Raw genomic sequence first — 21,538 nt, 5'->3', positions numbered from 1 at the left:
ATCTGTTGGGGAATTACACTTTGGTGGATTGCAAACCTCTTTTTTATTAGTTGTACTATGATCTATCTGGAGAAGTTGTTTGTGAGTGAGGAAATTCACACTGCAGTTATAGTTTTAACTGCAGATGTGACTCAGAGGTTCTAGATTGTGTTACCATACATAATAGGCAGGTTGTGATCTGTCACTCCACTGACAGTCTCATTGGTTAGCTTAAAGGGGCTGATGCTACATGTCAAATACCTAATTCGTTTCATTAAGAATGACATTTGGAGCTCTTAACATAATGGATGTTAGCATGTGTGGACAGGATGGCTTGGTGGTGACGTCAGACCAGGAAAAGACAGGCACAAGTACTGCAGGGGTAAGTCGCAAATGTGCTTGTTTTTCTTTATTCCCAAATAAAATATTTAAACAAAAACAAAAGACTTTTAAACAAAACAAAATGGCATGGTGGCCAAAAGAAACAGGCAAAACAATCAACAAAACAAGTACCTCAACCACATTCTGCACTGGGCTTCTCATACTCGTGGTCGACAGGCAGTTTGTCAATAAATCATTAGCTGCCTGCCACGCATTCTCACGAGTTTAGCTGGATGGGGAATTTTAACCCCATCCATGCTGTCAAACAATAACAAGAAAACCTCTTTCAAACAAACCCAAAACAATACATCATCATAGTAATAATACAAAACAAACACGTGCGGGGTGTACCCTGTCACAGAATACTTTCATGGTAGCTAGAAAACCTGACATGGCTTTTGTACTGTCAATACAATGACATTGTGCCAGAAATAAATACTCAGTGTTGAAAGAGAATAAATAAGAACCCCTAAAGCGCCGTCCCCATGTTTTTCCAACCCCTTGTTACACAGATCCTCAATCAATCCTGCATGATCCTCAGTCAATACTACATGTTTTCTCCTGCAATAATCAACAATCACTTATTTTAATTGTGTGCAGACGGACCATGTCATGCTGACTGACAGAGGTGCTAACCAATATGCTGACTGCCAGGGCATTCCCAAGGTTGCCACAGATGAGTTAATTACAGAAGGTGAGAGAAAGGAGTGGGAGCATTATCAGAAGTATGCACACAGTGTGAAAACACTGTTTAATTCACAGTTGTAAGTTGGAATATTATTTCATTCAATTAGGTGTTTTTTTTTTAAATCTACTGCAATTGATTTTCTGCTGGATATGTGATAATGTTGTGTAAAATATTACATTATTCTATCAGTTATAGGAATATAATAAGATCTAAGGAAGTATTTCTCTCCTCCAGAAACCACCAGATCATGTATTGTATTCCCTGTCTCTTAAACAGGAGGGTGATGTCAATACTCTGCATGGTGAACCAAAAAAATATTTTCTTGTGATCCTAAAAAAGAAAACCTTATTTGTCAACTATTCTCTCTACTTACAGGGTAACCTGTAACATGTCCCCCTATAACACTGACCTGTAAGAAAACAATATTTGTTTTATTTCCTACTTTTGTTTTTTTTTCTTATTCATTAGAGCAGTGTTGAAGGGGGACAATTTTTATTTTATTGATGAAGGGGAACATTTTAATAGTTACACCCTACTGAGACACATCCTGGTTACTTTTTAAAAGTAACCAGGATGTGATGGCTGAAACATAAAATGATACAAAATGAATCTAAACAAGAATAATAATCCATAAGTTAAGAGAACTTTAACATGTTACATTCATACCAAGTTGCTCTTTAATGGTATTATACTTACAAAAGTTAAAAATATGCAAGGTGAAAAAAAATACATACAGATTTTGAAAAAGCCCAACCTTATCAATTTTCAATTCTGGTATTCATTTTGTAAGGTAGGATCTGCATAAAAAGAAGTTGTGCATAGTTTTCAAGCTCACACAGATAATGCGATACTTGTGTTATTTATTGAAACTGAAAACTATATATATATATATATATATATATATATATATATATATATATATATATATATATATATATAAATAATTGTTTTCTATGCTGTACTTCCTGTTGAAGGAAAAAAAAAACATTCTATGTTATATATATATATATATATATACTAAATTTATATTGTCTATATATATAATGTGACAATTTTCTATGAAAAAAAAAAAACATTCCTATTTAATTTCCTTAAATAACTCAAACTCCCATAAGCTAGACACATTTATTTTCAGCTTTCAATTTCTCATTTAAAAGAATGCTAACCTAATTCGTCTTACTTATTTAATACATGTACTTACAACACAATTATTGGATTGGGAAATTACATGTTGTAAGGAGAATCTATATATATACAGTACAAATGATGATGATGATGATGATGATTATTATTATTATTATTATTATTGGTTTTATAAATGTCTCAATGGTAGTAAGCCAAATACATAAAATTAAATATTTATTAATATTCAGAAAGGAGACATCCACAAGATTTGAAATGAACGATTCTTTATATAATTTGACAGATGACCATTTCCATAATGAAACTTAATGTGATTTGGCCCATGGCCTTGTCCATTGGCACTCGATAGCCGCCTTTATACGCTCGCTGTAATGTAATGTTTAGTGATTGATGATAATTAACACCAGCAGGCAGGACAATTGGCACTCTGGGACACCTTCCCCCTAGACAAGGTGCACTGCAAGGTGGAGGCAGGGGAGGAGGAGGACCAAACAAAGAAACGACAAGGAGGCATAGACTATAGGGCTATTTATGGGAACAGTTTGTTTAAGTAATTTAATTAGTGGGTGGATTCCCCTTTCAGAAAAACAACATAGTTTCCAAAAAAAAAAAAAAAAAAAACATTCAACGTGAAAAGCAGTATTTCTTTTGATACAGAAATAGTATTTCTATTGATACAAACAGCAAGAACAAAATTATTCATAAATTGAACAATGTGTGAATGTCAGATGTCAGAGGTAAAGTGGTGTCAGTTTCTTGATAAATCATCTGACAAATACAGAATGATGACTTACTCTATGTTGGAGTATGGTCGGTAGTGTTCCTGCTGGGTGATACGCACTACTAAACAACCATGATACACTGTTGGGTAGAATCATTGCCAGCTAATCTAGAGCCTTCTGTGAAAGTCCTTATAAACTGTAAGACAAGAAGAAGAAACACTTTGTGTGTGTGTGTGTGTACTTTTGTGTGTACAAATCTCTTGTTTGCACAGTAACAGTCTCTCAATTCCCTTATTGTTTTGCTGACGGTACTTTTGTTTTTCTGAGTTTATTTTCACTTTGACTCTGGACCATTTTCTTTCCACAGTGCTGTAAATTCACACTAAATGGTGACCACACACACTGCAAGCTAGCGTCATAACCGCTGTGTAAAAGAGCCGGACTTATCGACTAGCTGTTACAAAACTAACCGAAGGGGTCAGAATCCGCAACAGCAGCGCATCACACAGCACTGCCTGTTAATCTATTCCACCTTTTACTGTGGTGATTGTCTGAAATCCGAGTCATGCCACCAATGCAACCGAGCGAAGGCTGGGCGCAAACCAATGATCATGCACGCTGAGTGCCTCAAACGCTATGTAAATAGCCAGGCTCACCTGTGTTTGTGGATGTAAAGATTTTAACCCCATCTCACAGACATCCGCAAAAGTGCATCGCACGACACTACCAGGTAGACTTACATTACATGCTGCACTTAGGAAGGCAATGAGGAAAGTACTACATGCTGGAAGTCATGTGAATTTTGTCTATAATCTGATAGGAGATGGAATTGTTTTTCTGTCTCTTCATTATATATTGTACAGGCACTAGTTGCCTGTGAAATGTTCTTGTGCATGAATCCTAAAAGGATTTTATATTGTGGGTTTTTTGTTTTTGTTTTGTCATATGCTGGACAGGAAATACAATGGAAAGTTACAATGAAAATACCTCTAAGATATTCTTCCATCTGCATCCATCTAAAACCCTTTTGTGGTTGCATCTAATTTGCCCTTATTCACAGCTGGGTTATTACTTTGCATGTTTTAACTGTGAAGGTCAACAACCATCTGTGGCAAAATGCGTTATCAGCAATTGTGTAAATGCTGGTATCTGGGTATACACAAAGACGTATAGGTGATGTGACTGGCTAATTCTACTAATTCCAGATCATGGATACATGATCAAACCCCAGGTTTGTACACTATATGCCCTGCACAAGGTTATGGGAGTTCAACCACAACACAAAGTGGCTGATATCTACACAATATGGCATTGAGGAATTGCTAGTTCATTGCCCATGGGCTTCAGGATAGCAACTGGAGACACCATAAGCATTCAAACGGTAAAGAAAACCCAGAAGGAACCCCTGATTTATTGTCAGAGTTAATTATAGACTGGAGTTAAGGCTTTGAAAATGTGGCCCAAATGGAAGTCATCTTATGTGATGTGATGTTTTTGTTTGACAGTTTCTAAAGATTTACCGATAAAAAATGCTTGATATATTTAGTTGGAAGTAAACCGTAAATTATTTGATATGATTGTTAGCTTGATTTACATTTTTACAAGCCACTATTAATACTACTACTACTACTACTACTAATAATAATAATAATAATAATAATAGATAGATATTTGAAATATGTATATTGTTCTTACCAGTATGTGCAATTGTTCAGCAACAGTTGGGTCATGTTAAGGTCACAGTTCCTATAACTGAGATGACATTCAGTAAAAATGGAAAGAAATCATCTTAGCCTGCAGAGTAATGTAAAAGCATTTTGTTCCCTGTTATCAGCTTTTCCTTCTTAATCTTGTTTTGAGAAAGCTGTAATCATCTTGTCTGTTGCTTCAGGCTTTTTGTAGCATTAAAATTGAAACAGACTGAGAAGACAGCTTTCAACGCCAGACACTGTAGGACTTTGGCCCATAGCACAGTGTGAAACAATTTGTGTTGTATTATAGCCTAAACTATAGCCATATGAAATATGCTCAAAATGGTCCAGCAGGCATTGTAAGAGGGCTGTCAACACAATCTCACTACAGAGATCTTCATTGTCACCTTCACTTAGAGATAAAAGCTGAAGAGCAAACATGTGAGTGGCTTCTTTGCTGGTTGTGGAGAGTAACCTCAGACCCTAAGGGAGCCTGTAAAAATAAACTGCAGCCTTTCATCACTGTCTCGCTTTTATTATTAATGACACTGCTCTGAGTTAAGTGTTCGTGTAGGGAGCTGTCTCTTTATTTTAATGAATTTACTGACAGAATGTGCTGGTTTTATTAAGATACACATGGGTTTAGTTTTATTTAACTCAAAAGCTAATTAGCCATTGCACTAACCATTTTTAAAATGCCTTCATATATTGTGATTTTATTAAAATAGCCATTTGCACTAGGGGACCAGAAGTCTTCTATCTACAGTTCTACACCATGTTCACACTAAAACATTTCTGTGGCGCAACCCTTTGATCCTTCAATTGATTAATTCTATAAATCTCTAATTAAAAGTGGCTGTGTGGCTTTGAAGAGATGGGAGTGCAGGGCAGATACAATGTTGATTGAACAAAATCCAGTTTGTGCTCCCCCCCCTTCACATTTCATCTGGACAGGATCAGGAACAACAACAACGTCATCATCACTTAGTAAATATCCATCAATTACACGGATGTTAGATGTAAACTAAGTGTTTGCTTCTCTTTCGTTTAACTGTTGTTCAGATGAGCTTACAGATCACTACAAGTACTCCAAAACCAATCTCTTGCAATGATATTTAGGACGTCCCTATTTTAGGGTAGGCAAAACAATCAATAACTTTACGCTCTGTTCCAGGTTCACATTCCTTTTGGTTTTTTACATTTTTATTTCTCATGCCATTTTCATGTTGTACATCTAAAACATAGTCCTTGCTGCTATATTTACTTACAACAGACATGTTTGTCTTTGTAAGTGGAATTTCAAACTCAAACTTTGAGGAACTCATGACGCCATTTCTGCAATATGAGAGACAAACATTTTAACTCTTTGAACTCAGTGTAACAAAAGAGCAAAACCCAATTCAATTACCAAATTAATAATCGATTGAATCTAATTATCAAACAAGTATCAATTAGGAAACGTTTTAAGTGGCATAAAAAACGGAATTATTTTTACAGATTCAACACTTACAGTTTATCCCTTACATAATACCCTTGTAGTTAGTTTTTATTTGGTACTGTAAATTAATTTAAATATGTACTAAAACTAGTATCAGTTCATTTGGGAGTTAAATTTTCTTGTAAGAAGACAGCAAGTTTAGCCCTGTTGCCTTCTTGAAATCCCTGGATTGAAAACTGTATACAGTAATTTATAATTCATTCTTTCACTATTTGCTGTAATATTTTTTTTCTTTCTTGAGTAGCACAAAGCATTTGACTAGTTTCTTGAAAAGCAATACATCTCTTTAGAATATGTTGCTGGCTTCATGGCCCATTAGATCACTTCAGCAAAAACTTAGATTTAGTACTAGATACCTCAATCAGAAAATTTGAAATACAGCCTACCATCACAACCTTAAAAAAAAAATGCACCTGACCTGATGAGCCAAATCAAACCCATGGGAGTGATTTAATGGAGCAATCAGCCATGTGTCAAATCTGATTGATGTCTCTCTTTAGTAGTTTGACAAGTGATTTTATCCCAACTGGTACAGACCAATATCCCCTGTGAAGAGCTTGTCGCTAACCCAGGCCACTAAGAGATTAGTTAAACCATTATTTCTTTCTTTTGCCCTTGAATTGAAGGAGTTTTATATACACTGTCCTTTTCACTCCAAAGGCATTGTGCCTGTCTTGTGCTTAGCACTTTACATGTAAAAGGATACATGTTTAATAACAAGTGAATAATTTTTTCTGATTTCGAATCATGTCTACAATGCAGTGAGTGTGTAAGTAAGGTCGTTAAAGTGCTTAAGTTAGACTGACAGAACTTAATCTTTAAAAAAAAAAAAAAAAAAATCTCTTTGAGGCTCTTTAAAAGACCTAATGAAAAGCAGTCATTATTAAAGTTTTGAACTTCCTTATAAATTTTATATAAAAAATTTAAGAAAAGCTTTTTATTCCTTAAGGAAAGTACTAATTCCAATTTGAAATTGAACAAAAATGATTCACATAGTATCCGTAGACCCATTCACAGCTATTAGTTCTGATTTGTAGAAACCTCAAATGCTTATTGAGAGCATGACATCTATAAAAGTAAATTCCAACAGAGAAAAAAAAATCCTGTTTTGCAGCTGAAGGTTGGTTCTGGATCTTATTTTAAAGACATTAATCCTGTCAATTAATCCTTGAAGTAATGATTTATTATTATTATAATTTTTTTTTTTTTTACATAATCTTTTAACCTCAAGGGACTTTACTAGTATTATTAGGAAAATGTACCTAGTCTGATTCAGCCATATATATCAAGTTGCCTTTGTCAGTTATATCCCTATACACATCTATATTTTAGAGGCTAGATTTGTTTTCCGTTAGTGTAGGGGTGTCTAACTCAGTTCCTGGAGGGCTGCAGTGTCATCTGGCTTGCGTTCCACCCGAGCTCTCAGTTACTTAATTGGTCTAATTGTTTGATTAACGGGACACATTTAACTCTTCTCTTCAGCAGCGTCTTAGCACATTTTTGAGAAGTACCAAACAATGAATGACACATGCATGCAGTAATTGGAGCTCACTTGCTTGGCAGCAGCTACAGTAGAATTGTCAAACTACCTCCTAAAACATCCCAATGAAAACTATATTTTTCAAACAAAAAAATATAGTTACCTGCCATTTTTTTACTAGGAATAACAGTATTTAGGTGATTAAAATAGACCCATCTGTCTGTTTACTGTAATGCTGTCCCTGATCATGATAAATTCATATTACGTTTGGAGCTAAAAATGCATAAATGTGAAATCTGTATATTTGCAAATGCCACTTTATTTATTACCTGATATTCTAATGAAACTTAAAGGCTGAAAAAAAGTCAGAATTATGCCCAGAGCTATGATGTTTACCATGAATACTGATGGATCTTGTGATCTTGTATGCCTTTACTGCATTTTTATAAACTTTTTACTGCAACCAGAATCTCTTGATACAAATACACATACGTTTACCATCAGGGACTAAGATGGAAGAAAAACGTTGCTGTCTTTAAATGAAAAGCATTATTTTTTACCTTGAACACTACGTTTGCCTTTACTGTTGTGCCTTTACTAGCTATTTATGGCCCATCCATTAATTCAAGCTAAGCCATTTAAGAGTACCTTCATTGGTACTCCATATGGCAATGGACATCCTTAAAACACATACAAACTCACAATATCTTGCCCTAAAATGAGGGCTAATATCTTTACAGGGTCCACGACACAGTGGGAGCTGTTGCGTTAGATTGCAGTGGAAATGTAGCCTGTGCCACCTCTACAGGAGGGATCCGCAACAAAATGGTCGGCCGAGTTGGAGACACTCCTATTATTGGTAAGAAACTATCTCCAGAACTACTGTTTTTTCTCATTTCTTTCAAACTGTCAAAAAAAGGAAATAAAAAGGACATTAAATGATGTACCTCATATTCCTGAAGCCTAAAATTGTTGGTTAGAAGACCAGAATTGTGTATCATGGAAACATAGATACAAGTCTCTATGCAAAAAATACAATAGATACAAAATCTATGCAAACTATTGTTACAAATAAGTAATAATGAATGCAAATTCTCAGAACATAAGGAAATACTGTCAGAAGTACTGTAATTGCTTATGTAGGCGTAGGAAAGAGATGAAGCAGAAGGATACTTAACATTCTACACATCAGGATGATTTATTCAGTGACTGACCGGACCTTAAAGATGACAACATGGCCTATAACCACTTTTTTTAACGCACTGTCTCACACTTGGCTTACAAAGTCCTGCCATTTTACATTTTGATCCTTTAGGCTACGCTCAGGTCCCTAGCTCAGCCAAGTTTGGCTCACTGCTAGGGGTCTTTATAGAAGGTCTCATCTAATCAGAATTAAGTACAAGCATGAGTAATTGATAGGCTGTCATTACACTGCTGCCAATCACAAGCCTCCTTCCACCAATCAGTGTAGTTGTGCTACTTTCATCTGGCAGGGAGTGGATTCCACAAGGGAATATGTGAAAACATCTTGATAATGCTGTAAAATAATGGTCATGGATGGATTTATTTTTTATATTTTTTGTAACTGGAAACTGCTGATTCCATGACACCATTTTAAATGAGTTGCATATCTCTTAGCTAAACAATTACATTTAGCAGGGATTTCCTTTAGTGGTAACATCTTTGTAATGGCCACAATTTTACAATAAATTGTTATATAAAAATTGAATATGAGACCAATGTTTTGAACAATAAATTATTTTTTTAAAATCCAAGTATTTTCCTCTTCTTTTATTAAACACACTTTTACTAATTTTATTACGGCCAGGGGTTCAGTTAATAACATATAACTTTAAGTGATTTGAGAGAAAACAGTGTAAAGAATTGAACAGTACAGTTGCACAGAGAGAAACCTGCTCCAGCCAATTTATTGTCATGTTTGACCTACCCTGGTTGACTCCAGCAACCCCATTGTGAGTGTACATGCTGGGTGTCACAATGCTGCAGTGCCCTAAGCCATAAAAAGATATAAAGCTGTTAATGCATAGAAGCTTTTGAAGATTTTAAGATTACTGAACTAAAACTGTAGGCCTTTCATGAATACCAATGCCTCCTCTTTTACTATCTCTGATGAAACACAGCACGTGTTTAAAAATGTACAGTGTAGTCTGAGGAACCTATTGCCCTCAGAAATATCTTTGGAGCAAATGCTTTGCATATTCTTTAAACAGCTCCAGAATCAGTTCACCAGCCATCTATTGAGATGTATCTATTTCTGTGAACTCTGACTTTTTCTTCTATACAAGAAATAAAATTAATTCAGTTTTAATAGCATGCTTTTGTTGCAGTTTTGCTTTAATAACTTTCTTTTCTTGAGTAAAGGTTCAGGTGGGTATGCTGACAACAACATTGGAGCTGTGTCTTGCACTGGCCATGGAGAATCTATCATGAAAGTTACCCTGGCAAGGCTCATTCTCTTCCATATGGAACAAGGTAGTGACAGTGAAAGGGATTTGTTTTTGTGTTTCTTTTTTTATACAGTGTTACCATGTAGATGAGAGTAAGTAACACCATGTATAATACTATATGCTGCTTTTATTTGACTAGCAACATCAAAATGCATTAGAAGCATAAAACAAAAAAACAAAAAAACTAAAACAAAAAAACCAAACAGAATGTGCTGAAGTGTCCACTGTAGAGATATTCAGTCATGGCATTTAAGTTATTCAAATTACATGTATTGCTTCAAATAAGTTTAATGCCATAACGAAATTTTATATATATATCTATATATATATATAATATATATATATAAGGGATTTCAGATATCCTTTCCATTAATCGTAAAATGTAAAAGAATTATTATTGTAACTATACGATGAAAAGATATTTATCTAGGAAATCCTTGAATTCCATGTAGGATAAATAATATTTCTTTTTGACCTTGTTTTTTTTTTTCTTCCAGTCTATTATCACCTACATAGTTGTCTTGAAACAAGGCAGCTTCTTATGCTATGTTACCGGCCATAAGGCTCACAGCTCACATTCGCCTCATAATGCTATTTCAGTGACACTTGCGTTGTAGCTATAGGGTGGAGAACGAATAGCACAGATCTCTCTCAAAGTGATAGACATATATTTGAACAAATAAAGAAGGATTTAAGTAAAAAAGTTAGTAGTGTTGTAATATAATCTATTTCAGTGGGCATTAGTTCATGTTCAAGTTATTGATATAGCTGTAATTATTGTAGTTCAATCAATATTGTAATTAGGATTTGAATGCAATTGGCAGCATTGGCAAATTTCTTTATCACAGCTAAGTATTCGATTTTAAGGCTTGCCAGTTTGCCCAGGACAGTCAATAATTTGGTTGGATAAATGGTTCCAACATATTTGGTGTTCCGTAGGACAAGTGCTGTGTAAATATATTTCAGCAACATCTTGTATAAAAGGTAACTGCACATCTAAGCGTGAGTTTTTATTTATTTGTGGAATGAACTTTAATAATTCAACATGTTTTGCATTGATGAGGAGCGCGCTTGTTCAAATCTTGGTTCTGGTTGATTAAAATCAGCTGCACATAGTTCATGACATCACACTTCAGCAACCGCTATTGGTCAAGAGCCCATGAGCCCAGGCACAGTGTATTTCCTCCAGGTTTCAGCAGCTTTGTAACTTCTGTGGGTGAAGAGACGCAATTTGACTTGACAGGCAGAACAGAGGTCATCCATTGGTCTTCATCGTAGTGGTAAGGCAAAATTCAAGTTAGGCATTTCAATGTGGGTAGAAAAACCAATGAAAAAAATAATTATAAATGGTATCTTATACAAGAGAGAAGTACAGTGTTTCAGAACTCATAAATAAAAAAAAAAATTAAAAATAGGTGCTCTAAAACAGGTTATTTAAATAAGTTATGTTTTATTAATTACGTAACCAGCCAACATATTAAAGAGAGACTACAGTAAGGTACATTTTTTTTATTTAATTTAATTTTTTTATTATTTTTTCGTTAAAATACTTTCCAGTTTCAAATCAAATCAAATTTAATTGTATTTATAAAGTGCCTTTTGTGGCAAGCCATCCCAAAGCACTTTTAAGAAAAAGAAAAGAACATTCTGAGATACATTCAATGCAATAAAAACAATATAAACAATAAAAACAGCGAGAGAAAACATTAAAAAATTTAAAGCAAATAAAAGCAACAGATGAGGAACTCAAACTGAATGAATAGGAATAAAGCTATATAAAAAAATAAATATTATAAAGATAAAAATGTGCTCTACCATGTGCATGGTAGAGCATTCCAGAGTTCAGGTGCCCTGTGACTGAATGCTCTACTACCTGTCCTTTTGCTTTAAAATCCTTGGGACAGATAGCAGCCCTGTATCTTGGGATCAGAGTGGCCAGTCAGGGGCATACAGGAAGATCCTTCAAATAGGCAGTTTGCAGAAAGATAGAACTATGCAACTTGGGTATCAATACTGGCCACGTGTAAATACTTCGCTGGGTCAAGTTTATATTGATATTCACCTTGATCAAATGGTCTCAATATTTAAAACCCTTGATTAAAACAGAGCACCACAACATAAACTTCCTAACGAATTAAAAACAATGAAGTAAACAACTGTATATTAGATCATATGGGGATGTTTGTATTTTTATGAACCATGTTCACTTGCATTAGGATTAGAAATGTATTATAGTTATATAATTGTCATACTTTAAAGATTTTTTTTCCTTTGGCTCTTGGCCAGTTTTCTACATTCGCCTTGCAACAGTGACATGATGGATTGCTGTGTTTTTGCATTATTATTAAATGTAATTATCTTTGCTCACAGACCCAGATGTGAACGCTGTTGGGTGTAATAACAGAAATTTCACAACAGGAGCAGTACAATTTTTTTTACAATAACCCTTTACAATGACCGCTGTTAATTAAAAATATTGAATAATGTAAATCTTTAATTAACGATTGCTATTTAGGTCAAAAATATATTTAAATAGAAGCAAGAGCTATAGAAAAAATGACATCATCCAGAACTAAAAATATATTAATGGCTTACAATTGAAAATTAGGGAACTTACAGAAATCTCTGAAAGAGAATTAGCAAAATTGTAGGCTCGTGTTTGATCAGATTATTGAAGGTTGTTTTTGCGTTTATTATTATTATTATTATTATTATTATTATTATTATTATTATTATTATTATTATTATTATTATTATTATTATTATTATTATTATTATTATTATTACTACTAGCCTAACACAAGTGACATTTTGTAATGTAGTAGAAAAAAGCAAAGGTGGATGTTCTTGGTTAGAGAGCAGTTGAACTCAAAAGAGCGTTTAACTGGGGTTAAAAAATTAAAAAAAATAAAAAAATATTGGGCAGTTTTCATATGCTGAGAAATGTTTTGGTCAGCAGTGAGACCAATATAATAACGAGATAGAACGACTGTGTTTTAACATAGAACTAGTATATGAGCAGTAGGGATTGGCGAACAGTAGACTAGCTACTGCTACATTTTAAATTTAAATTTTCCTTCTGTAAATGGAAAAACGAACAAGAAAATTAATGTGTGGCTAGTCTCATAAGAATTGCATATAATATCAAGTATTGATTAAAAAATCTAATTATTCCCAGACTTTTTTGTATCGTGATATTCTGATTGTGAAGCAACTGCATTCTCAAACTAATTTGTGTGAACCCTTTTTAAACATTACTTTCATAGCCTGTTCTTTTTAGTGTTCCAATTTTTTCTGTTGCTGTTAGTTCCCTTTCAAGTACAAAATGTAATCATTACCATATGGGTATTTACATCTTAAAGACCTGAAACCTGAATAAGGTACATCAAAGCTGCTTGACGAGCCTGTGACGTAGCCATGGCCGGCCCCTGAGGACATACAAACACTGCAGTCCCAGATCAACACCATTTTTCCTTTCAAGAACTGACCTGACAGGAGAGCTGTTTCAGATCTTTTTTTTCTTCATTCTGTTTTACTGATTTCACCGAGACTGAGTGCAGGCCTGTCAGCAATGTGGTGCTATGGCACACATGTAGTAACAGCTGTTGGGTTCAGTAGGACCAAGATACTTGCTTCAGTTGTGGTTGCATGCAATCTCTCATACAGTATCTTGATGTCATTTTGGTGACAGCTTTCACATCACCATTGCAAGGGTTGTTAGTTCAGTCTAACAAGCAGCCTTCCCTTAGACTTGTGTGAGTACTGACTGGTGCTAAAGTCAGCTTCTGCCGCTGATCAAGAGGGCCACTGCCCTAGCCTACACAAGGTGAGACGGTAGTCAATCTTTGATGATGAGCCTACCACCTCTCCCGTGGCCCACCCCCAGTGCACCTGGATTTTCTTTTTGAGATCCAGTCATCCTGGAACCATCTGGCTACAGCTCCTGCTGTTTCCCGGCCAAGGGACACCCTATATAGGGTGCATGATATGGAGAAGCAGGTTCTGGCCCAATTTCCACCTGTGGATGCTTCAATTGCCACTTTCTGTCAAAGGACGTTACCTGCCGCAACAAGCAGTGCAGGGTGTCTGAAGTGATCCTCAAGCATGCCTGTTCCGCTAGTGCGTTTGCCGCATGGCTGGGCAACTATAACAGTATTCTGGTAGCCTACCAGTCCTATTTGGTGAGGTCCCGTTCTGACTGGTAGCTGCATGTGGGCAGCCTTGGCTTTCCAAGGCATGCGGGCTATTCACATAACCCCATCTAGTTGGAGGAAAGGTTATACTCCAGGTACTTCCTAGTGCCCAAGCGGGATGGGGGCCTCAGATCGATCCTCGACCTCAAACAGGTAAACCTGTATCCGAGTCAAAGGAGGTTAAAAATGTTGACGATGCAACAGCTGTTGCAGTTCATCAGGCCAATTGACTGGTTCACCACGATGGACCTCAAGATGCCTATTTCCACATTCCCATAAAACCAGTGCACAGGAAGTACCTGAGGTTCGCTTTTCAGGGAACAGCGTATGAGTTCTATGTCTTGCCATTTGGCCTCTCCCTAGCTCCCCGTGCCTTCTCGAAATGCATGGAAGCTATCCTGACTCATCTGAGACTCAAAGGCATCACAGTGCTCGATTACCTGGACGACTGGCTCATTTGCACCCAGTCGCCAGCACAGGCAGAGGCCCACATGGAACTTGTCACAGGCCACTATCAATGGTTGGGCCTTAGCCGGAGCTGGAAACCAGCTAAAAGCAGTTGGACCTGCAGCAGCAGTGTGGAGCTGCACTGGAGCGGCTACGGAACTGGAGCAGGGGCTGCTGGGGCCAGCCTGGAGCTGGAGCATGGGGTTTCCCTTAGGTCTGGAGCCAGCCTGAAGCTGGAGCATGGGGTTATCGTTATGTTTGGAGCTAGCCTGGAGCTGGAGTTGAGCTAGCAAAGCTGGAGCATGGCCAACCTTAAGCGGAAGCTTGCCACATCTACTGCCAGTCCTGTCCAACATTTCATTTCACTCTCCTCATCAGAGCCTGTCAACTGCCCAATGGATAAAAAAAAAAAAGAAATCACTCTGTATTGGTTAAATAATTCACTGTGTTCTTTTAAATATAAAATAAATTCTACCACTTACTGATAAAGCGCAAACACCTAGTACATCAGAATACAGTTTCTGTCTAAAGCAATCCTGCTGTCAAAAGACAGTTTCTGTCTAAAGCAATCCTGCTGTCAAGCCGTTTTCTGAGAACAGATAAAGAAAAAAAATCTAGTTTTGGATTTAAAGTAAACTACTAGTTCATTCCTGTAAAATGTTACAGTATAAAAGTGTTATAATATATATAGCTTATAAAGAGTCATTCACCAAAAACATTAGTTCTATAAGTTTTGTTTCATCATTTTGATTGAGTGTTTTGAAGTTGTGTAGACAGAAGTATTTAAAAACTTGGCTTGTGTATTGAATAAGGTTTAAGTGTATAAAAAGAGAGATTCATGAAGATCGGTCTTCATTTTCTATATAAAATTCATGTAGTGGGGTTGCAAGAGCTCCTTTTTATGTATTTTATAACCACAAATGGAGGAATTTGGTCCACTTTAGCTGGACCTGACAGAATGAAGTAATCATTAATAAAAAAAATTAAAAAAACGAAGCACATTTGTTAATACGTTAGTAAACTATTTGTTCACATTTACTAAACATGCCCCTTAGAATAAAGTGTAGTAATGAGGTCTGCTTTCTCTTAAATCAAATACAATGAAGGACTGTGAAGGACTAGAGTAAACAGGTACACCAAGCGATCCTGTAAATTCACATGACAGCTTTAACCAAGGTTTTTTTTTTTTTTTTCAGCATTTGTCATTTATTTGATATACTATGACATTCCTCAGAGGTGCATCTAGCTTTGATCCCACAGAAAGCTTGACAAAGAATGTAAGCAAGTCACTTGTTATAGATAAGAAAATATATATATTGCAGACTTATTTAAATGTTGTCAAAAGATGAATCTTATCAAACCCCATGAAGTCTTTGAAAGTGAGATTTGAAAGGCTTTGTGGAGTTGTTTCATTACCGAATAAGTCAGTCTAGAGATTCAGTTTGTTTGTGTTTTGGTTACATTACTTTGGTTTTATCAGGAGCTTCTTCCAGAGGTATATCTTGACTTGGTATATCTTAACCTCAAATATCAGACATGAATGTCAACCCTGACATCAACTAATAAGTATTTCAGACTTTAAATGAAAATGTTAGGATAAGTTATTCGTAGTATTAACAGTCACTTTGATTGGTTTATTTTCCTACATGTTCCATTGTGAGATTCTAAGCAACACAGTTTTACTTTGTAGATAATGAAGGAAAGTCAATTAGAAGTCAGTTGAGCGTTTTTCAGTTTCAATGTCTCTGGAAGTGATTGATAGAACATGTCTGAAATGTTCACTAGTCCATAGAATAAGAGTCTGGATATGGCTATATTAGCTAAAGTGTTAAGGGGTACCCAGTAAGATACTCGGTTTCACAGCTGGGAGTGGTGAGCCGAGGGGATTTTTCACTAGGATCCCCTGTTACGACAGGATTTAACTCCACAACATTTTTCATAATTAAAATGAAAACATCCGAGGAATGTCCCATCATATGATAAACCACCATGATCTCTGGTGAAATTATATATGATACAGTGTATGAAGAGACTTAAACATGTTATCTTATGTAAATCAATTCAGTGATTTCTTGTAAATAAGATAATAAATTGTAAGTATTTTAATGAGTGGGCAAAAATAAAATACAGAAATACTGTAAAAAGTCTGACTGACACTTGTTGAAGTCTTTGAAAGTGTATTTTAAAAAGCAAGCTAGTGTGCTTTTTACAATTGTATGTTCTTTAGGACATTTTGGATGATTTGCTTTATTATTTAAAAGAAAGACAGAACTTGGAATTAAATAAGCAAAATTGAATATGAAATCAAAGACATGGAACATGTAAACAAAATAACCTTGGTAAACTTTTATAGTGGATTTTAGTAAATAATTCTACTTTTTTATTTAGGCAAATCTCCAGAACAAGCAACAGATGAGGCTCTCCAGTACATGGGTAAGAGAGTGCACGGTGCAGGAGGGGCTATTGTCGTCAGCCCTGATGGAAAATGGGCTGCAAGATTCACCACTGAACGAATGGCCTGGGCTTCTATTAAGGAGGATACACTGTCATATGGTTTGAATCCCAAGGAGATGTTTAATGAAAAAACATTTAGAATAGCTTCATAAACAGAATAACATATGTGCATTACTTTTGTACAGTATCAGTATACTCCTAACAAATTATAAAAAGCCTCATGTCGGATTGAATTTACCATTTGTACTTTTTAAAACTGGTTACAATAGCAACAATCACTATTTTATACATATGATAACGCCAGAAGATGTTAATTGTGCTTTAATTTAAAAGTGTATTAGCTCAGATTACAAACCTTTCTTAAATCCAATAGCCTGTCCACACAACCTAAACAATATGTCACTTATTTAAACCATGCGAGTGCCATTCACAATTACATTTTCAACGGGTGGTGAACGTGTATCATGAGACAGTATGAATATGATATTAATAACTAGTTAGTATTAGTTTATATTAGAGGTTGGCAACGTTATGAAAATTGTATATTGATATCTTGCACGTAATTTGATATTGTTAATATCCAAGTCTTCCAAAACACAGACATATAATAACACAATTGCAATATCAAACATGTATTAACAGTAACTCATATTTACATATGAAAAGCAGACTTTAGCCAATCCAGAAGTAATTGAATCATCAACTGCTCTATGTGTGTAATTGCTGACTCACAAAGCCTCTAAAGGTGTAAGTATGGTGTCTTGGAAAATTTTGCATTATTTTGAGATACATTTTTATGTTTTAAAAGTACATCTCATTTATAATATCGAAAGTTCACATTTTAAAAATACATTAATAATCGCGTACGTAATGAACGCTAAACCCTGCGCATATCTCAAAATAATGCAAATGGATGGCCAATTTTGCTTAATGCAGTGTGCAAGTAAGAGCTACTTCTGTGACTATGCAAGGGAGTTATTAGGTTTAAATAGATTTGTTTATTTAAATTGTACCTGTCTTTAAAAATGTGTAATTAGTTTCAGCATTTCTCTGTTAAACTGTTTAATTTAGCATATACTGTTCATGTGTCATTGTAATTACATTAGTGCATAGTCAGTTTAGAAATGTACTCTCCAAACTAATCAAATTTTTCTGCCACGTGTTTTGTCATATAATGCAACTGCAGAAATCATCAGCCCGGTGTTTTAGATCCTTGAAGAATGAGAAGCCACATAGTTTAGAGTAGGGTGTAAAGATCAGAGTTCCAGTTCTGTTTTTGTTATTGTTCGTTGCATTACAGTAAGTATTATGGCTAACGCTTCTAATACATCTAATACCAATAATATACAATGTTGTTTTACTAATCACAAAACTGTTTAAGCACTAAAGTGTTATACACGATTGAATTTTGTTTGACGATTTTTCATAATAAATCATGGTCATTAATTGTCTGAAGTTGTTTGTGTGTGTGTATATTTAAATGTTTTTGTAGTTGTGCCTGAATGACAACATCCTTTTTTCTCTCAGATTACACAAACAATAATAATAATAATAATAATAATAATAATAATAATAATAATAATAATAATAATTATTAGTAAACCGTTTGAATACAACAAAAAAGATGTAAACAGGATTTCAATAAACCACTCATTCGCCAGAAATTGAGATACCGGTATCCTGAAATGTGACATCACTTGGTGCAAGTAGTGTATACAATGGTTAAATAATACTGTAGTGTGGTGTTTGCCAACGAGACTGGCCGTGATTGGTATGTCTAGGGTTTGTTGTATATTAATATAAAATAAATTTGATTATACTGCGTTTGTATTTTTAGCAGTATTAGCAAAAAAAATACGTCTTTGCGAGCGTACATGATTTTTTTAACCTACGATAATGCGATATGGAAATTACCGATATTGAACAATATCGATATCATATCAAAATATCGATATATGTTATAAATATTTAACTATCATGAATAAAAGGGTACAGGGTACATTTACAATTAAAATAGAGGTAACACACTACAATTGTCTCACTATTACTTAAAAAAAGTAATCCCTTGACTGGCTGTTATATTTTGACAAGGGTTTACAACAAACTAAGTGTCATGCCAGTGGGTGTAATTTTATGATAATTAAGGAGGGGCTATGCTGATATGTCATATAGCACACATCATAAGTACCAATAAACACGCATTCTATTAAAAAGGGTGTTTACAATGACTTTGCAAGACTCTACTGCATTTATGTAGGGAGATCACTGTAAAAAATATTTGTACTATTACGACTACGAATCACAAAGTTACGACTATGAATCAGAAAGCTACGAGTACAATTTACGAGTTGGATAGAGCGTGAAATCACTGTTAAAAATATGTCAGAGGTCACAGGACAGGCTGTTGATTGGGGCAACAATCAACAAGAACATAAGAAAGATTACAAACTGGCCACCTGTTGGCGACTTTGTGACATATTCCCGCTTTAAAAATCCCTCATACAAATTTCCAGTCCCTGCCAATGAGAAACATCCCCATAACATGATGCTGCCACCACCACACTTCACAGTAGGGATGGTGTTCTTTGGGTGATGCACTGTGTCGGGTTTTTGCGCCAAACATAATGCTTTGCATTTAGGCCAAAAAGTTCAATTTTAATTTCGTCAGACCACAAAACTTTTTGCCATATGGCTACAGAATCTCCTGCTTGTTTTTTTGCATACTTCAAATGGGATTAAAGGTGGGCTTTCTTGAGTAATGTCTTCCTTCTTGCCACCCTAACATACAGGCCAGATTTGTGGAGTGCTTGGGATGGTGTTGTCACATGCACACTTTGACTAGTCTTGGCCATAAAAACTTGTAGCTCTTGCAAAGTTGCCATTGGCCTCTTGGTAGCCTCGCTGATCAGTCGCCTTCTTGCTCTGTCATCGAGTTTGGAGAGATGACCTGATCTAGGCAGGGTCTTGGTGGTGCCATACACATTCCACTGCTTTTAATAATCGTCTTGACCATGCTCCAAGGAACATTCAAGGCCTTTGATATTTTTTTATACCTATCCCCTGATCTGTGCCTTTCAACAACTTTGTCCCGGAGTTCTTTTGAAAGCGCCTTGGTGCTCATGGTTAAGTCTTTGCTTTGAAATGCACTACCTAGCAGGGGGAATCTACAGGAACTGCTGCATTTATCCAGGCAGGGTCCTGTGGGAAGCACCTCCCGATAATAGTAGAAATGGTGTTGGCTACCTGTCCCTAAAATTGCTGAACATTTGGGCAGTCCCACTTTATGTGCAAATCCTTCTGGCAAATCGTCTGGCAAACCAGAGGGCTTGAAACGTTTACCCTCAGGAGTTTTTAGCGGGGATGCTGTGTTTTTTTTTTTTTTTTTTTTAGTTCACAGCCATCGTTAAAAGGACTCAATCAAAGAAATAGACACAGTTAAGCAATATAATTGTATATTTTAAACAAAAATACAGGAGCTCAATGCAGTGCGACCATTTCATGGCGTGTGTCACAAGAAGTCCAGCATGAAGAAATCTTTATAGTTTTATAAATAAAGCAATAACCAAGGATCAAATGAATGTAGCGAAATGGGTGTCATTTTCATTTGTTAGTATGCTGGAATTGTAAGGTATAAATCTCTACTGTACTTTTATTATCTGATTTTGGAAATATAATATAAATCATACATTGTGTTGTAATAGACAAAGGACCATATACTATGTGACCTACTAACCCTATAGAACTTAGCAGGGTTATTGGTACTATGACTACTACTTTGTACTTATGTACTAATAACTATTATCTTATTTCATTCTAAACAGATCTTTGGCCCTGGCCATTATATGTGGAAGTACCTTCTGAAATGTATAGAGATAGTACAGTATATAAGGTGCAGTGTATATTTGTGTTGATACACTACACAGTAGAACAGCATGGTCCAGGGAAGGGATCAAACTTGTTAAAGAAGAATTGCAAGTACTCTTATATAGAACCTTTTTTTTTTTTTTTATTTTAAAGTAAATAAAAGTTATTTGTTTTTTGTTTTATTTAAATTTGATATCTGACTGCTCATTTGAAATCCCCTTTGATACATCAACATAACATAAAAATAAAATACTGCAGTGTTACTTGTTTCTCTTAAATAGTGAGCTCTATGTGTAATATAAGTCTCCCAGTAATTATTCTTATGGGTTTAAAAAACACAAGAAAGTAGGAGTATTTGAAATCCTTAGGTACTAGAAAAGCTATTAGGTTTGCTTTCTGGCTGACAGTTTCATCAATGTCTGTAACAGAGTACAACAGAGATGGGTTGTAATTATTTTATCTCCAATGTATAGACATATTTTTCTGAAAAAAATAAATAACTGTATCGTTTTACAGCTCCCAGGGGGGTA

The 21,538-nt window shown here is 35.3% G+C and overlaps 1 protein-coding gene across 4 annotated transcripts in view; it reads left to right on the top strand.

Moving 5' to 3' along the window:
- The window catches only part of si:dkey-103j14.5 (isoaspartyl peptidase/L-asparaginase), a 44,672-nt gene extending 26,088 nt beyond the window's left edge, over nt 1-18,584 (top strand). For 3 of the 4 annotated variants that reach the window (XM_041252085.1, XM_041252084.1, XM_041252086.1), the window contains exons 4-7: nt 961-1,124; nt 8,323-8,441; nt 9,965-10,075; nt 17,079-18,584. In XM_041252085.1, the coding sequence (XP_041108019.1) occupies nt 961-1,124; nt 8,323-8,441; nt 9,965-10,075; nt 17,079-17,296 (612 nt within the window). In that variant the 3' untranslated portion in view covers nt 17,297-18,584. Of the gene's footprint in view, nt 1-960; nt 1,125-8,322; nt 8,442-9,964; nt 10,076-15,886; nt 15,968-17,078 lie in introns of all 4 variants that reach the window. The other variant, XM_041252088.1, reaches the window with a different exon arrangement.
- The last annotated feature ends 2,954 nt before the right edge of the window (nt 18,585-21,538 follow it).

This window comes from Polyodon spathula, chromosome 6, assembly GCF_017654505.1.
Source record: "Polyodon spathula isolate WHYD16114869_AA chromosome 6, ASM1765450v1, whole genome shotgun sequence".
Taxonomy (NCBI): domain Eukaryota; kingdom Metazoa; phylum Chordata; class Actinopteri; order Acipenseriformes; family Polyodontidae; genus Polyodon; species Polyodon spathula.
This window is presented reverse-complemented; position numbering and strand designations above follow the sequence as displayed.